Source organism: Ranitomeya imitator, chromosome 1, assembly GCF_032444005.1.
Source record: "Ranitomeya imitator isolate aRanImi1 chromosome 1, aRanImi1.pri, whole genome shotgun sequence".
Lineage (NCBI taxonomy): Eukaryota > Metazoa > Chordata > Amphibia > Anura > Dendrobatidae > Ranitomeya > Ranitomeya imitator.
Genome location: NC_091282.1, coordinates 299,108,105 through 299,125,326, shown reverse-complemented (window position 1 = coordinate 299,125,326; position 17,222 = coordinate 299,108,105). Strand labels below are relative to the sequence as shown.

At 41.3% G+C, this 17,222-nt stretch overlaps 1 protein-coding gene across 3 annotated transcripts in view; it reads right to left on the bottom strand.

The window, feature by feature from the left end:
• LOC138670044 (solute carrier family 2, facilitated glucose transporter member 11-like) overlaps positions 1–17,222 on the bottom strand; it is a 193,736-nt gene that overhangs the window by 20,886 nt on the left and 155,628 nt on the right. For all 3 annotated transcript variants that reach the window (XM_069757045.1, XM_069757054.1, XM_069757036.1), the window contains exons 6-8: positions 8,311–8,459; positions 8,026–8,213; positions 7,801–7,911 (exon numbers count right to left, since the gene is read on the bottom strand). In XM_069757045.1, coding sequence (XP_069613146.1) covers positions 7,801–7,911; positions 8,026–8,213; positions 8,311–8,459 — 448 coding nt within the window. The remainder of the gene's footprint in view (positions 1–7,800; positions 7,912–8,025; positions 8,214–8,310; positions 8,460–17,222) is intronic.

Genomic DNA, 17,222 nt, shown 5'->3' with positions numbered 1-17,222 from the left:
ATTATAATAGGATCACCGACTACACACTTGGTGTGAACAAGGACTAGACAAAAGAAGTGTGCACGGAAGTCAGGATCAAAATATTTTGTTAAACAGACGAAAAATCTTTAGTCATAAAACAGATGAAGACATACATAATAAAAACATTTAAAAAGCCAAAAAGACTTGTATATAACAGCTGTGACACTGGGAGCAGAGACCGCATGCATATCGCCACTAGATGTGGCTCCCTCAGGGGTACAACCATATCACGGCTGCTATATGCAGGTAACATAGTAACATAGTTATTAAGGTTGAAGGAAGACTTTAAGTCCATCTAGTTCAACCCATAGCCTAACATGCCCTAACATGTTGATGCAGAGGAAGGCAAAAAAAAACCCATGTGGCAAAGAGTAAGCTCCACATACGGCAATCAGACTAGTTCCCTGGATCAACGCCCTATCAAGGAATCTAGTATATATACCCTGTAACATTATACTTTTCCAGAAAGGTATCCAGTCCCCTCTTAAATTTAAGTAATGAATCACTCATTACAACATCATACGGCAGCGAGTTCCATAGTCTCACTGCTCTTACAGTAAAGAATCCGCGTCTGTTATTATGCTTAAACTTTTTTTCCTCCAGACGTAGAGGATGCCCCCTTGTCCCTGTCTCAGGTCTAAGAGTAAAAAGATCATCAGAAAGGTCTTTGTACTGTCCCCTCATATATTTATACATTAACATAAGATCACCCATTAGCCTTCGTTTTTCCAAACTAAATAGCCCCAAGTGTAATAACCTATCTTGGTATTGCAGACCCCCCCAGTCCTCTAATAACCTTGGTCACTCTTCTCTGCACCCGCTCCAGTTCAGCTATGTCTTTCTTATACACCGGAGACCAGAACTATGCACAGTATTCTAAGTGTGGTCGAACTAGTGACTTGTATAGAGGTAAAATTATGTTCTCCTCATGAGCATCTATGCCTCTTTTAATGCATCCCATTATTTTATTTGCCTTTGTAGCAGCTGCCTGACACTGGCCACTGAATTTAAGTTTGTCATCCACCCATACTCCCAGGTCTTTTTCATTGACGGTTTTGCCCAGAGTTTTGGAATTAAGCGCATAGTTATACATCTTATTGCTTCTACCCAAGTGCATGACCTTACATTTATCCCCATTAAAGCTCATTTGCCATTTATCAGCCCAAGCTTCTAGTTTACATAAATCATCCTGTAATATAAAATTGTCCTCATCTGTATTGATTACCCTGCAGAGTTTAGTGTCATCTGCAAATATTGAAATTCTGCTCTGAATGCCCCCTACAAGGTCATTAATAAATATGTTAAAAAGAAGAGGGCCCAATACTGACCCCTGTGGTACCCCACTGCTAACCGCTACTTAGTCCGAGTGTGCTCCATTAATAACCACCCTTTGTTTCCTATCCCTGAGCCAGCTCTTAACCCACTTACCCATATTTTCCCTTATCCCCATTATTCTCATTTTATGTATCAACCTTTTGTGTGGCACCGTATCAAAAGCTTTTAAAAAGTTCATATACACTACGTCCACTGGGTTCCCTTGGTCCAGTCTGGAACTTACCTCTTCATAGAAACTGATCAAATTAGTCTGACATGAACGGTCCCTAGTAAACCCGTGCTGATACTGGGTCATGAGGTTATTCCTCTTCAGATATTCCAGTATATCATCCCTTAGAATGCCCTCCAGGATTTTACCCACAGTAGAGGTTAAGCTTACTGGCCTATAATTTCCGAGTTCAGTTTTTGTTCCCTTTTTGAATATTGGCACCACATTTGCTATACGCCAGTCCTGTGGTACAGACCCTGTTATTATAGAGTCTTTAAAGATTAAAAATAATGGTCTATCAATAACTGTACTTAGTTCCTGCAGTACTCGGGGGTGTATCCCATCCGGGCCTGGAAATTTACCAATTTTAGTGATTTTTAGACGCCGACGTACTTCCTGCTGGGTTAAGCAGGTGACACTTAATGGGGAATTTTTATCACTAGTCATTTTGTCTGCCATGGAATTTTCTTGTGTAAATACTGATGAAAAAAAGTCATTTAGAATATTGGCTTAGTCCTCATCCTCATCCACCATTTCACCCAGGGGCCAACAATATCATTTTTTAGTTTCTTACTATTTACTTAATTAAAGAATATTTTAGGATTATTTTTACTCTCTCTGGCAATGAGTCTCTCTGTCTCAATCTTTGCTGCCTTAATTTGTTTTTTTACAGCATTTATTTTTTTGTATTTATTTAATGCCTCCTCACTACCTACTTCCTTTAATTCTCTAAATGCTTTCTTTTTGTCACTTATTGTGCCCCTTACAGCTCTATTTAGCCATATTGGTTTCCTCCTATTTCTAGTATGTTTATTCCCATACGGTATATACTGTGCACAGGTCCTATCCAGGATGCTAATAAACGTCTCCCATTTTCTTTGTGTATTTTTATGTCTCAGGATATCGTCCCAGTTAATTGCACCAAGATCATCTCTCATCCGTTGGAAATTTGCCCTCCTGAAGTTTAGTGTCCTTGTCACCCCTCTACTACACATCTTATTAACCCCTTTACCCCCAAGGGTGGTTTGCACGTTAATGACCGGGCCAATTTTTACAATTCTGACCACTGTCCCTTTATGAGGTTATAACTCTGGAACGCTTCAACGGATCCCAGTGATTCTGACATTGTTTTCTCGTGACATATTATACTTCATGATAGTGGTAAAAATTCTTTGATAGTACCTGCGTTTATTTTGAAAAAAACAGAAATTTGGCGAAAATTATGAAAATTTCGCAATTTTCCAACTTTGAATTTTTATGCAATTAAATCACAGAGAGATGTCACACAAAATACTTAATAAGTAACATTTCTCACATGTCTACTTTACATCAGCACAATTTTGGAACCAAAATTTTTTGTTAGGGAGTTATAAGGGTTAAAAGTTGACCAGCAATTTCTCATTTTTACAACACCATTTTTTTTTTAGGGACCACATCTCATTTGAAGTCATTTTGAGGGGTCTATATGATAGAAAATACCCAAGTGTGACACCATTCTAAAAACTGCACCCCTCATGGTGCTCAAAACCATATTCAAGAAGTTTATTAACCCTTCTGGTGCTTCACAGGAATTTTTGGAATGTTTAAATAAAAATGAACATTTAACTTTTTTTCACAAAAAATTTACTTCAGCTCCAATTTGTTTTATTTTACCAAGGGTAACAGGAGAAAATTGACCCCAAAAGTTGTTGTACAATTTGTCCTGAGTACACCGATACCACATATGTGGGGGTAAACCACTGTTTGGGCGCATGACAGAGCTCGGAAGAGAAGGAGCGCCGTTTGACTTTTCAATGCAAAATTGACTGGAATCGAGATGGGACACCATGTTGCGTTTGGAGAGCCCCTGATGTGCCTAAACATTGAAACCCCCCACAAGTGACACCATTTTGGAAAGTAGACCCCCTAAGGAACTTATCTAGAGGTGTGGTGAGCACTTTGACCCACCAAGTGCTTCACAAAAGTTTATAATGCAGAACCGTAAAAATAAAAAATCATATTTTTTCACAAAAATTATCTTTTCGCCCCCAATTTTTTATTTTCCCAAGGGTAAGAGAAGAAATTGGACCCCAAAAGTTGTTGTACAATTTGTCCTGAGTACGCTTATGCCCCATATGTGGGGGTAAACCACTGTTTGGGCGCATTGGAGAGCTCGGAAGGGAAGGAGCGCCGTTTGACTTTTCAATGCAAAATTGACAGGAATTGAGATGGGACGCCATGTTGCGTTTAGAGAGCCACTGATGTGCTTAAAACATTGAAACCCCCCACAAGTGACACCATTTTGGAAAGTAGACCCCCTAAGGAACTTATCTAGATGTGTTTTGAGCGCTTTGACCCACCAAGGGCTTCACAGAAGTTTATAGTGCAGAGCCGTAAAAATAAAACTAACATTTTTTCCCACAAAAATTATTTTTTTAGCCCCCAGTTTTGTATTTTCCCGAGGGTAACAGGAGAAATTGGACCCCAAAATTTGTTGTCCAATTTGTCCTTAGTGCGCTGATACCCCATAAGTGGGGGGGGGAACCACTGTTTGGGCGCATGGGAGGGCTCGGAAGGGAAGGAGCTCCATTTGGAATGCAGACTTAGATGGAATGGTCTGCAGGTATCACATTGCGTTTGCAGAGCCCCTAATGTACCTAAACCGTAGAAACCCCCCACAAGTGACACCATTTTGGAAACTAGACACCCTAATGAAATCATCTAGATGTGTTGTTAGAGCTTTGAACCCCCAAGTGTTTCACTACAGTTTGTAACGCAGAGCCGTGAAAAAAAAAAAAAAAACTTTCCCCCCAAAATTATTTTTTAGCCCCCAGTTTTGTATTTTCCCGAGGGTAAGAGGAGAAATTCGACCCCAAAAGTTGTCCAATTTGTCCTGAGTACGCTGATACCCCATATGTGGGGGGAACCACCGTTTGGGCGCATCGGAGGGCTCGGAAGGGAAGGAGTGCCATTTTGAATGCAGACTTAGATGGAATAGTCTGCAGGCGTCACATTGCGTTTGCAGAGCCCCTAATGTACTTAACAGTAGAAACCCCCCACAAGTGACCCCATATTGGAAACTAGACCCCCCAGGGAACTCATCTAGATGTGTTGTGAGAACTTTGAACCCCCAAAGTGTTTCACTACAGTTTATAACGCAGAGCCGTGAAAATAAAAAATCCTTTTTTTTTCCCACAAAAATTATTTTTTAGCCCCCAGTTTTGAATTTTCCCAAGGGTAACAGGAGAAACTGGACCCCAAAAGTTGTTGTCCTATTTGTCCTGAGTACGCTGATACCCCATATGTTGGGGTAAATCCCTGTTTGGGCACACGGGAGAGCTCGGAAGGGAAGGAGCACTGTTTTACTTTTTCAACGCAGAATTGGCTGGAATTGAGATCGGACGCCATGTCGTGTTTGGAGAGCCCCTGATGTGCCTAAACAGTGGAATCCCCCCAATTATAACTGAAACCCTAATCCAAACACACCCCTAACCCTAATTCCAACGGTAACCCTAACCACACCTCTAACCCTGACACACCCCTAACCCAAATCCCAACCCTATTCCCAACTGTAAATGTAATCTAAACCCTAACTTTAGCCCCAACCCTAACCCTAGCCCTAACCCTAATGGGAAAATGGAAATAAATACATTTTTTTAATTTTTCCCTAACTAACGGGGTGATGAAGGGGGGTTTGATTTACTTTTATGGCGAGTTTTTTAGCGGATTTTTATGATTGGCAGCCGTCACACACTGAAAGACGCTTTTTATTGCAAAAAATATTTTTTGCGTTACCACATTTTGAGAGCTATAATTTTTCCATATTTTGGACCACAGAGTCATGTGAGGTCTTGTTTTTTGCGGGACGAGTTGACGTTTTTATTGGTAACATTTTCGGACACGTGACATTTTTTTATCGCTTTTTATTCCGATTTTTCTGAGGAAGAATGACCAAAAACCAGCTATTCATGAATTTCTTTTGGGGGATGCGTTTATACCGTTCCGCGTTTGGTAAAATTGATAAAGCAGTTTTATTCTTCGGGTCAGTACGATTACAGCGACACCTCATTTATATCATTTTTTTTGTTTTGACGCTTTTATACGATAAAAACTATTTTACAGAAAAAATTATAATTTTTGCATCGTTTTATTTTGAGGACTATAACTTTTTTTATTTTGCTGATGATGCTGTAATGGCGGCTCGTTTTTTGCGGGACAAGATGACGTTTTCAGCGGTACCATGGTTATTTATATCTGTCTTTTTGATTGCGTGCTATTCCACTTTTTGTTCGGCGGTATGATAATAAAGCGTTGTTTTTTGCCTCGTTTTTTTTCTTTTCTTCTTACGGTGTTTACTGAAGGGGTTAACTACTGGGCCAGTTTTATAGGTCGGGTCGTTACGGACGCGTCGATACTAAATATGTGTACTTTTATTGTTTTGTTTTTTTTTATTTAGATGAAGAAATGTATTTATGGGAATAATATTTTTTTTTTTTTCATTATTTAGGAATATTTTTTTATTATTTTTTTTTACACATTTGGAAAAAAAATTTTTTAACTTTTTTATTTTGTCCCAGGGGGGGACATCACAGATCAATGATAGACAGTTTGCACAGCACTCTGTCAGATCACCGATCTGTCTGAGAGCAGTGCAAGCTTCACAGTGCCTGCTCTGAGCAGGCTCTGTGAAGTCACCTCCCTCCCTGCAGGGCCCGGATCCGCGGCCATCTTGGATCCGGGGCTGGAGCAGGCAGAGAGGTGAGGAGACCCTCGCAGCAACGCGATCACATCGCGTTGCTGCGGGGGGCTCAGGGAAGCCCCCTCCCTGCGCGATGCTTCCCTGTACCGCCGGCACATCGCAATCATCTTTGATCGCGGTGTGCCGGGGGTTAATGTGCCGGGGGCGGTCACGCTCCTGGCACATAGTGCCGGATGTCAGCTGCGATAGGCAACTGACACCCGGCAGCGATCGGCGGCGCTCCCCCCGTGAGCGCTGCCGATCGCATATGACGTACTATCCCGTCGGTGGTCATAGGGGCCCACCCCACCTCGACGAGATAGTACGTCTAATGTCAGAAAGGGGTTAAAGGATACATGAAAACTTATTATTTTGTGATCACTATTCCCCAAGTGACCCCCAACCCTTATATTTGATATGCGGTCTGGCCTGTTGGTTAATATTTGGTATAGCAGTGCCCCCCTTCTTGTTGGGTCCTGAACCAGTTGTGAAAGGTAATTGTCTCTCATAGTTGTCAAAAACCGATTACCTTTGCTGGAACTGCAGATTTCCATTCCCCAATCTATTTCAGGATAGTTGAAGTCCCCCATAAAAATGACTTCTCCTTGAGTTTGTATTATTGCGTGTTGGTCATTTTTTGACTTTTTGCCTTGGATTCTTCTAGTGCATTTGAATTTGTTAGATCTACATGTGTACTAGGTTTCATCAAGGTCATGTTTTGATAATTTTGCCATTTCTTTATATTTAGGAACATCACACAGTATTTCCAAATCCACTATAATCTCCTTCCAGGTTTTTCACATTAATATATTATTTCTTCGGTACACATTGGAGGAGGCATATTTTTTCCTTACATGGATACACCTGTGGTTGTATACAAGTCTTTTTGGCTTTTTAAATGTTTTTATCATGTATGTCTTTATCTGTTTTGTGAATAAAGATTTTTTTTTAATCATTTAACAAAATATTCTGATCCTGACTACCGTGCACACTTCTTTTTGTCTACTCCACTGTCACCAGTGTTTTGTTACCCCATCTGAGAACAGCATGATGTAAGAGCAGACCCAGATTCCTGTGATGTATCACTGACTGGGCTGCTTGCTGCAGTTTTGACTAAAAATTATTTTATCTACCAGCTCTCTAAATGTTGAGCTCTGTATAACCCTGACCACACCACTGATTGGCAGCTTTATGTGTACACTGTGAATAGGCAGAAAGCTATCAATCAGTGGTGGAGGACTCCATGGCAATAGTCCTTTAGTGAGAATCTTCTGCTGATAAAATTATTATCAGAACTATTACATGCAGCCCAGTAAGTGACACATAGCTGGAATCAGATTCTCTGTCCCGACATTATCCTACTCTCAGAAGAACATGGTAACAGATTCCCTTATAAGTCAAATCATAATATTAAAAAAGTTGTCAATAGATGGGAAATTGTGTCCAGATGCTCCTGGGTTATTAGTTAATTTCGGTAGAACTGACCTCTCCAACAGAACGGTAGTAGACCACTACTCACACACGTGATGGAAGTGAGAAGCTCACAACTCCCTGTCCCAATCACAATATACTGAATCCTCTCCGAGGAGATCCCAGCTGCTTGGAATACGTAGGATGCGTAGAAATACATCTGGGGAGACAGGAGGAGTAATATCTAGAAATGATGAGAACGTAGTGAAAGACTACATTAAAGCCCGAGAGGGTATATATGCATGTAATAAGGGCAGGTGACGTCGTGTCTCACCGAGTCATTACCACAGAGTTGCATGGCACTGCTGAGAACCACTATGGTAAGAAGCTGCCGTCTCAGGGATGGCTCCCATATCAGCTCACAGAGGCTCTTTGGTTTCTGTCCTTGTATAGCTGTCTGCTCCGCCATCATCTCTTCCACCTCACTACTAAAATCACGGTTCCCCCGAAGCCGACGTAACGCTGGGCACAACGACAAGTTCAGCAAACAAGACACCAGAGTTATGAGGTAAATGCTACAAGTGTGCAGATTTTCACTAGTAATTGAGAGGATCCTTACCAGCTACACAGGAATCTTTGTCCTTCAGATCTATTAACAAATATCGGGGGCTTTCAGGAACCCAAGGAAGGACCATCAGCTGTAGGATACCTGGAACCACATTGCTAGCAAGAAGCAGAGGCCATAGCTCCTCACTGCCAAGTATCTCCCTGCAATTAGATACAAAACGTATAGAAACACATTTGATATGCTGGATTAGTGGCTTCATATGTAGCAGCCAGATATACCCTGCTACGCAACAACAGAAATGAAAATATATATATATGTGTATATAAAAACACTGGCGCGCCTCCTTAACCAACTGTGAGGCGTAGCTGCGGGTAGACAGACAGGTTCTGTGTGCTGACCCTTCAAGGATAACAGATATGGGGGTAAATACACTACCGAGCTAACAAAAATACTATATATTGCATAAAGGTCCTGCCAAGAAGAGACCAATATGTAAAGTAAAGGATACGAATAACCCTGATTAATGCCAAAATAGCACAGTCCCAATGTGAGATCTGTTCAGCATAAATATTCAGACTATGCCTCATAAAGATATGCACAATAAGTATGGAGTCTCTATGTTCACATTTACACAATCCCAGTGCCGGATGAACCCTGTAATAAAGGCTGGTATCAAACAAGATGTATGCGCATTACAGGTGACGCAATTGTAACAAGTCTTGTGATACAATTAAGAACAGTAAAGCAATGTCCGGCGATTCATACTGGTCCCATGTGGCACAAAGATGGCGTGTGACATCACTGAATGAGACTGCGGAAGACGGGTGTGACTAACGGAAACCGTCGCGTTTCAAAGGATCTTGGTCCTTCTTCATCAAGGTATGGTCATGGCATGGGGAGTCTCATTATATATCTTCAGTGAAATCCGGTCTCAACGATTAGTGATTATACAAAGGAAGCGGACGCCCAAAATAACACTGCAATTGGTAGTGACGCTAATAGGCTGAAGATTTAAAATTAAAATACCAAAATCAGATACTTTATTAATAAACAATACAAGATAAAATACGTATGTAATTATTTATTATGTTTAGCTTATATAGCACTATCATATTCCACAGCACTCAACATACATTATAATCACTGTCCCCTATCAGTATGTCTTTGGAGTGTGGGAGGAAACTGGAGAACCTGGAGGAAACCCACGCAAACACGGAGAGAACGTACAAACTACTTGCAGATGTTGTCCTTGATGGGAGTTGAACCCAGACCCCAGCGCTGTAAGGTAACAGTGCTAACCACTGAGCCACCGTGCTGCTCTATACAAAAATTGTACATATAAAATCTAGAAAAATATATGAATGTATAAAATATATATACAAAAGGGGGGGGGGGCATCAAAATATGTTTATAAAAAATCCATATCAATTATTATAGTTTATTATCAGATAGTGACTGTACTAAAATTGAGGACAAAATTAGGTTGGTAAAAGTTGGACTCAAAGTTAGGAAAATGGGAATTCTCATTCATATTAGTATAAATCTTACATAGTTACATAGTTATTAAGGTTGAAGGAAGACTATAAGCCCATCTAGTTCAACCCATAGCCTAACCTAACATGCCCTAACATGTTGATCCAGAGGAAGGCAAAAAAACCCATGGCAAAGAGTAAGCTCCACATTGGGGAAAAAAATTCCTTCCCGACTCCACATACGGCAATCAGACTAGTTCCCTGGATCAACGCCCTATCGAGGAATCTAGTATATATACCCTGTAACATTATACTTTTCCAGAAAGGTATCCAGTCCCCACTTAAATTTAAGTAATGAATCACTCATTACAACATCATACGGCAGAGAGTTCCATAGTCTCACTGCTCTTACAGTAAAGAATCCGCGTCTGTTATTATGCCTAAACCTTCTTTCCTCCAGATGTAGAGGATGCCCCCTTGTCCCTGTTTCAGGTCTATGATTAAAAAGATCATCAGAAAGGTCTTTGTACTGTCCCCTCATATATTTATACATTAAAATAAGATCACCCCTTAGTCTTCGTTTTTCCAAACTAAATAGCCCCAAGTGTAATAACCTATCTTGGTATTGCAGATCCCTCAGTCCTCTAATAACCTTGGTCGCTCTTCTCTGCACCCGCTCTAGTTCAGCTATGTCTTTCTTATGCACCGGGGACCAGAACTGTGCACAGTATTCTAAGTGTGGTCGAACAAGTCACTTGTATAGAGGTAAAATTATGTTCTCCTCATGAGCATCTATGCCTCTTTTAATGCATCCCATTATTTTATTTGCCTTTGTAGCAGCTGCCTGACACTGGCCACTAAATGTGAGTTTGTCATCCACTCATACTCCCAGGTCTTTTTCATTGACGGTTTTGCCCAGAGTTTTAGAATTAAGCACATAATTATACATCTTATTACTTCTATCCAAGTGCATGACCTTACATTTATCCCCATTAAAGCTCATTTGCCATTTATCAGCCCAAGCTTCTAGTTTACATAAATCATCCTGTAATATAAAATTGTCCTCCCCTGTATTGATTACCCTGCAGAGTTTAGTGTCATCTGCAAATATTGAAATTCTGCTCTGAATGCCCCCTACAAGGTCATTAATAAATATGTTAAAAAGAAGAGGGCCCAATACTGACCCCTGTGGTACCCCACTGCTAACCGCGACCCAGTCCGAGTGTGCTCCATTAATAACCACCATTTGTTTCCTATCCCTGAGCCAGCTCTTAGCCCACTTACACATATTTTCCCCTATCCCCATTATTCTCATTTTATGTATCAACCTTTTGTGTGGCACCGTATCAAAAGCTTTTGAAAAGTCCATATACGCTACATCCACTGGGTCCTTTGGTCCAGTCCGGAACTTACCTCTTCATAGAAACTGATCAAATTAGTCTGACATGAACGGTCCCTAGTAAACCCGTGCTGATACTGGGTCATGAGGTTATTCCTCTTCAGATACTCCAGTATAGCATCCCTTGTGTCACAAAAGAAAACCATCACAATTGGTACAAAGCGTGGCCCTGGGCAAAGGTGGGCCCCCAAATACTTACATATTGCACCATTACACAGAACCATGTAGGTGCATTTACAAAAACTGATATCAGACCTTTAAATAAGTGCGGCCAACTGTTAAAGTCATCTGGAGCTTCTGTATCGGCCTTTTTACACAGGCTGACGAAGAGTGATGGGGCAGATCGTTCATTAACAGCTAATTCTGTCCCCATACATATCATGTTATGGACAGCACATCTACGGTTTACACTGCTGTTGAGAACAATGGTCCTGATTCATTAGGACTGGCATTGTGCTCACCAGTTTTAATGCCCGGGGCCGGTGGAGTAAGGCCATGTGCACACGTTCAGTATTTTTTTGCATTTTATTCGCGTTTTTTCGCTATAAAAACGTGATAAAATCGCGAAAAAAAACGCTTAAATATGCCTCCTATTATTTACAGTGTATTCCGCATTTCTAGTGCAAATGTTGCATTTTTTTCAGCGAAAAAAATCGCATTGCGGAAAAAAAAGCAACATGTTCATTAAATATGCGGAATTGCGGGGATTCCGCACACCTAGGAATGCATTGATCTGCTTACTTTCCGCATGGGGCTGTGCACACCATGCGGAAAGTAAGCAGATTATGTGCGGTTGGTACCCAGGGTGGAGGAGAGGAGACTCTCCTCCACGGACTGGGCACCATATAATTGGTAAAAAAAAAAAGAATTAAAATAAAAAATAGTGATATACTCACCCTCTGATGGCCCCAGAGTCCTCCCGCCTCTCATCGGTGCATGCTCTCTCTTCCATTCCTATATGCTCTGTGTGAAGGACCTGCGATGACGTCGCCGTCTTGTGATTGGTCACGTGACCGCTCATGTGACCACGACGTCATCGAAGGTCCTGCACACACACACCATCTATAGCAGTGGTCCCCAACTCCAGGCCTCGAGGGCCGCCAACAGTGCAGGTTTTCAGGATTTCCTTAGTATTGCACAGGGGTTGGAATCATCACCTGTGCAGATGATCACATTACCACCAATGCAATACTAAAGAAATCCTGAAAACCTGCACTGTTGGCGGCCCTCGAGGCCTGGAGTTGGGGACCCCTGATCTATAGGAACGGACGCCGCTGAGGAGATCGGCTGTTTGCAGGCAAGTATAACCATTTTTTTTTTTTTTTATTATTTTTAAACATTCTATCCTTTACTATTGATGCTGCATAGGCAGCATCTATAGTAACAAGTTGGTCACACTTGTCAAACACTATGTTTGACAAGTGTGACCAACCTGTCAGTCAGTTTTCCAAGCGATGCTACAGATCGCTTGGAAAACTTTAGCATTCTGCAAGCTAATTTCGCTTGCAAGATGCTAAAAAAAAAAAAAACGCGGAAAAAAAACGCAAAAAAAAAAAAAATGCGGATTTCTTGCAGAAAATTTCCGCTTTTCTTCAGGAAATTTCTGCAAGAAATCCTGACGTGTGCACGTACCCTAAGATGTGCTAAACTCATTCAAGGGAGCACACCACTTAATGAATTAGAAATCTTCCAAGTGTGGCGCCCCTATGGCGGAGTACATTTCTGGACTAACTATTGGCACTACAGTAGTGTAACTTTCATGAATTTGACTAGCGGGCATTGCCTCGCCCCACCCATGCTCTGCCCATAATGGCATATGGCCAGGACTGGTGTGAAAACACAAAAAGTTGAAATATATTTGTGCAACTTCTGAGCCACTGAATGTGTTGTGCACTAGCAGTCTGAAAACCTCAATGAATTAGGCCCAATGATTTTGTTCCAGCATAAACAATCCAATCACCTGATGAATTAGCATCAGTTTACTCATTCCTTGGGTGATTGCTCTCATGTTTACACTTATGAACTATCAAATTTACACGTGTGGATGCTACACAGTCTGACAGTGACACAGACATCAGTATATACACAATCACACTCTTCATGATACACACACTTCCGTATATATACATACCGTATATATATACATAGTGCACACGTGTATATTCACATAGCACACACATCTGATTGGCCAGAAGTCAGTGCTATCGGTCACTTTCTCTTGTGATAGACTCGCACACTCGGCTGCTCAAAGAGGTAGACACAGAAAAGTTTCTCATTTGAATCTTCTACTGGTTTATTAAAATACGGGATAAACCAATGCAAAGTTTATCAAAATAAACATGGCCTTTCTGGCATAACGGAAAACAAAAGATAAAGGATAGCACAGTCCATGTAGTTAAACAAACTCATAAATAAATGAATCGTCGTGTAACCATCAAAAACCATTAACACCTATAAATATGATACACAGACGAGAAGTACTTCAATAGTATATATATTTTATTATTTACATCAAAATAACAATAGTTAAAAATAAGGGAACAGACCACCAGGTGGCAATAGAGTGCGAGATATCATATACGGGGGATGGGCAAATAAATATAAATGTCCAGTGGATAGTATAAATTAATAAATAAATAAATACTATATTATCATTACATTTTACATAACAGACCGGACAGAAGTTAATTATAAAAATAATAATAAGGCTATTAAATACTGCTTGCTCACATTATGAGTTTTATATGCATATACAAGATAAAGTGAGCGTTGTGCAAGATAGATAAAACTCCCAAATAAATTAAATAAATAAATTCATAGATAATTAATATTTATAGAGAAGGAGAAATATCAAAAATACAAAATAGCCTAATCAAATAGGAGAATATCACATAGGTGGATTAAATATAAATATCCTGCGGTATTACATGTAATAAATACTCCCAGCTCACATTTAAAATCTCATAAATATATATCACATAAGTGCAAGGCTATTAATATGCCACAGTATAGTTAATGCGCATAACAGAAGAATTTCAGGTACACCGTAGCCTGTCCGAGTAAACAAACACCAGATTGTTGCATCAAATGTACGTATCCTGCAGTATCACATAGCCCTGATGATAAATACCCCGATGATACGCCCACACGGCCCGACGCGCGTTTCGCTTATGGCTTTGTCGAGGGAAAATTAGACTGATGTCTAGCAATTTTTCTGAAATAAACTGTGGCATATAATCCTCTAGATAGTTTTGTCTTGGTCTTTATTCTGTATATACATTTATTGTAACCTTATGAATATGCATTACAGAAGAACAAACACTGCCATTTTGTAAATTGCTTTGATGGGGGAAACATAGTGCTGAATCCCACACAATTGTGAGCACAGCCTTAGGCAGCGAAGCCCAAATTTGGAGCATTATATGAAATAAATGGGCTACAAACATCCAAGTATTCATCAAATGGTCTGAGATGTCAACGTCTCCAGACCATATAGACAATTTCCAAATTGAATGGGGAGCTGGTACAGTTGAAACCAGTAATCTTAGTGTATGTAAACTTTTGACTTTGCAGTAAGTAATAGAAATGCCTTAAACCATTCTCTCTCTACCTCACTATTCTGGCATTTGGCAAATATTAATAATTATGGTAATCCTAATTGACCTAAAACGGGAAAGGTTTATTCTGATTTCATGTCAGATATTAAGAAAAACACGAATATGTGTCTTTTTATGTAGTGTATGTAAACTTCTGGTTTCAACTCTATATGAGATCTCTCAGTACTTTGGAATGGCAAAGATGGCCCACCTATACAGTATATTTAAATAATACATTTATGCTCTTTATGAGGCTTGTTGGCTCCAATGTGCATCTTACACCTCAAATCTGAAGACACACCCACTAATTAAATTTAAGTTGCGGCTCCTTGTAAATGTCATAATGATAATGGTCCTGCCTACTGACAAAGATTATTTTACAGGCTTCTGTAGAAAGGCACCATGACAGTCATCCAAGGGTTAATGCTTTGGAACACGGTTCCCACCACAGGGGGTTTTTCCTCCCTTGAGTGCTGAAGGATGATTCTTCGTGAGTCGGAGGTTTGCCATTTTCAGTGTCTTGTTCATAGTAATTATAAACATAAGGATGAATGACCTCGGGGAGATCAAACACCAACACCGCAGAGACACCATCACGTGTTTCTCAACGCTGTGATCCAGAACACTGCTCCCATCCCTTATGGGAAATATGCAAATGCATGTAGAAAAGCCGCGGAGACACCATCACGTGTTTCTCAACGCAAGCAATAAATAGCCAGGTCTTCCACCGGGAAGGAACAACCACGGGAAGGGCAGCATCCAAAAAAGAAAACCACGTATGCCAAAACATGGTATCCATCCACAGACAGCTGTTTCGGGGTATTTGCCCCTCATCAGTGTGGAGTAGGAAACTGGCTATTAGGAGCAGTGCCTAGTAAAAGGACTATAAACATAAGGATGAATGACCTCAGGGAGATCAAAACATCCAACATCGCGGAGACACCATCACGTGTTTCTCAACGCAGTGATCCAGAACACTGCCCCCATCCCTTATGGGAAATATGCAAATGCATGTAGAAAAGCCGCGGAGACACCATCACGTGTTTCTCAACGCTGTGATCCAGAACACTGCTCCCATCCCTTATGGGAAATATGCAAATGCATGTAGAAAAGCCGCGGAGACACCAGCACGTGTTTCTCAACGCAAGCAATAAATAGCCAGGCCTTTCACCGGGAAGGAACAACCACAGCGGGAAGGGCAGCATCCAAAAAGGAAAACCACCTATGCCAAAACATGATATCCACCCACAGTAGTTCATAGTAATTGGCTGATTCTAAATTTCAGACACTGAATGAAATAATAATAATGTGATTTGTAATAAAATTCGGCCCATTTAACATCAAGTGTTTTGCGTGTTTCTTTCACAACCTTGGGATGATGGGATTTTGCTTGGGAATCAGGATCCATCACTTATGATCAAGCCATGAAGGCAGACATGGAGTCCATGCATCTTTAACCCTGTGCTTGAAAACAGGATGGAGCACAGGTGACAATTGGCACAAGTTCTCACTGTAACGTGGCTAAAGGTTGGATAGTCGACGGGAGTAATGTATCACAGAGAAGGCTTGTCGCTGTGATGTGACCCGGAGTGTTTTCTGTAATGCACATAAACAATAAGAAATTGCTTAGGATATTTGGGTCCGGGTTACGGGTAGCTATGAGAGATGGGAGGGTCTGGCTACCCTATAACCGTGCCTATCTATGTTTGTTTCAGGACCTGTGGTGATGTCAGAACCACATGTCTAATCATGTGATGGGTTCCTGGGTGTGGTTACACCTATGTAAAGAGGTGTGTGTGTAGCACATGGAGAGAGTGTGTTTGGGAGTCTGTCAGGGTGGACACACTTCCATGTGTCCTGGCTGGACACTGCAGAGTGGCCTGTGTGTTGGACGGTTCCAAGTGGGGACAGACGTCCTGAACAGCACACAGAGACCATATTTAGGCTGGAGAGCCTACGTGCTGGACATGGCACAGCCTGTATGCCTACAGGTCTCAGAGAGAGCGGAGCTCTAATATGGACATTGAGGATTCAACTGTCTGAAGTAAGACTGTTTACCTGTTGTTCCTGTTGCTATGTGGTTTATGGAGCAATAAACCTGTGAACTTTTAATGAAACGTGCCTCCAGAGTGTCATCCGACGCACCTGAGTGAGTACAATCCCTACAATTGGTGTTTCGAATGCGGGCAGCGATCCAAGGAGCACATGTTGCAGCCCTGGCTGGTCTGAGCAAGAGGAGTGGACGGTCTTGACAACCGTGAGTAATACTGACCGGGGTCAGTGAGAACTGCTGTTTTGGGATACCTCTGAGGAGAAGAGGGATCCGGGAACCTGTGTGGCCGGAACCAACAGGTAACGGACAGGTGTCCATGTGTACTGACCGGGGTCAGAGTGGAAGAAAAGAGACAGTGCGTCTGGGCATCTCTGAGGCTGAGGGGTGTCCAGAAACCCGTGAAGTTGCCAACGGGTGACGGTCTGAAAACCGTGTATTGTTCT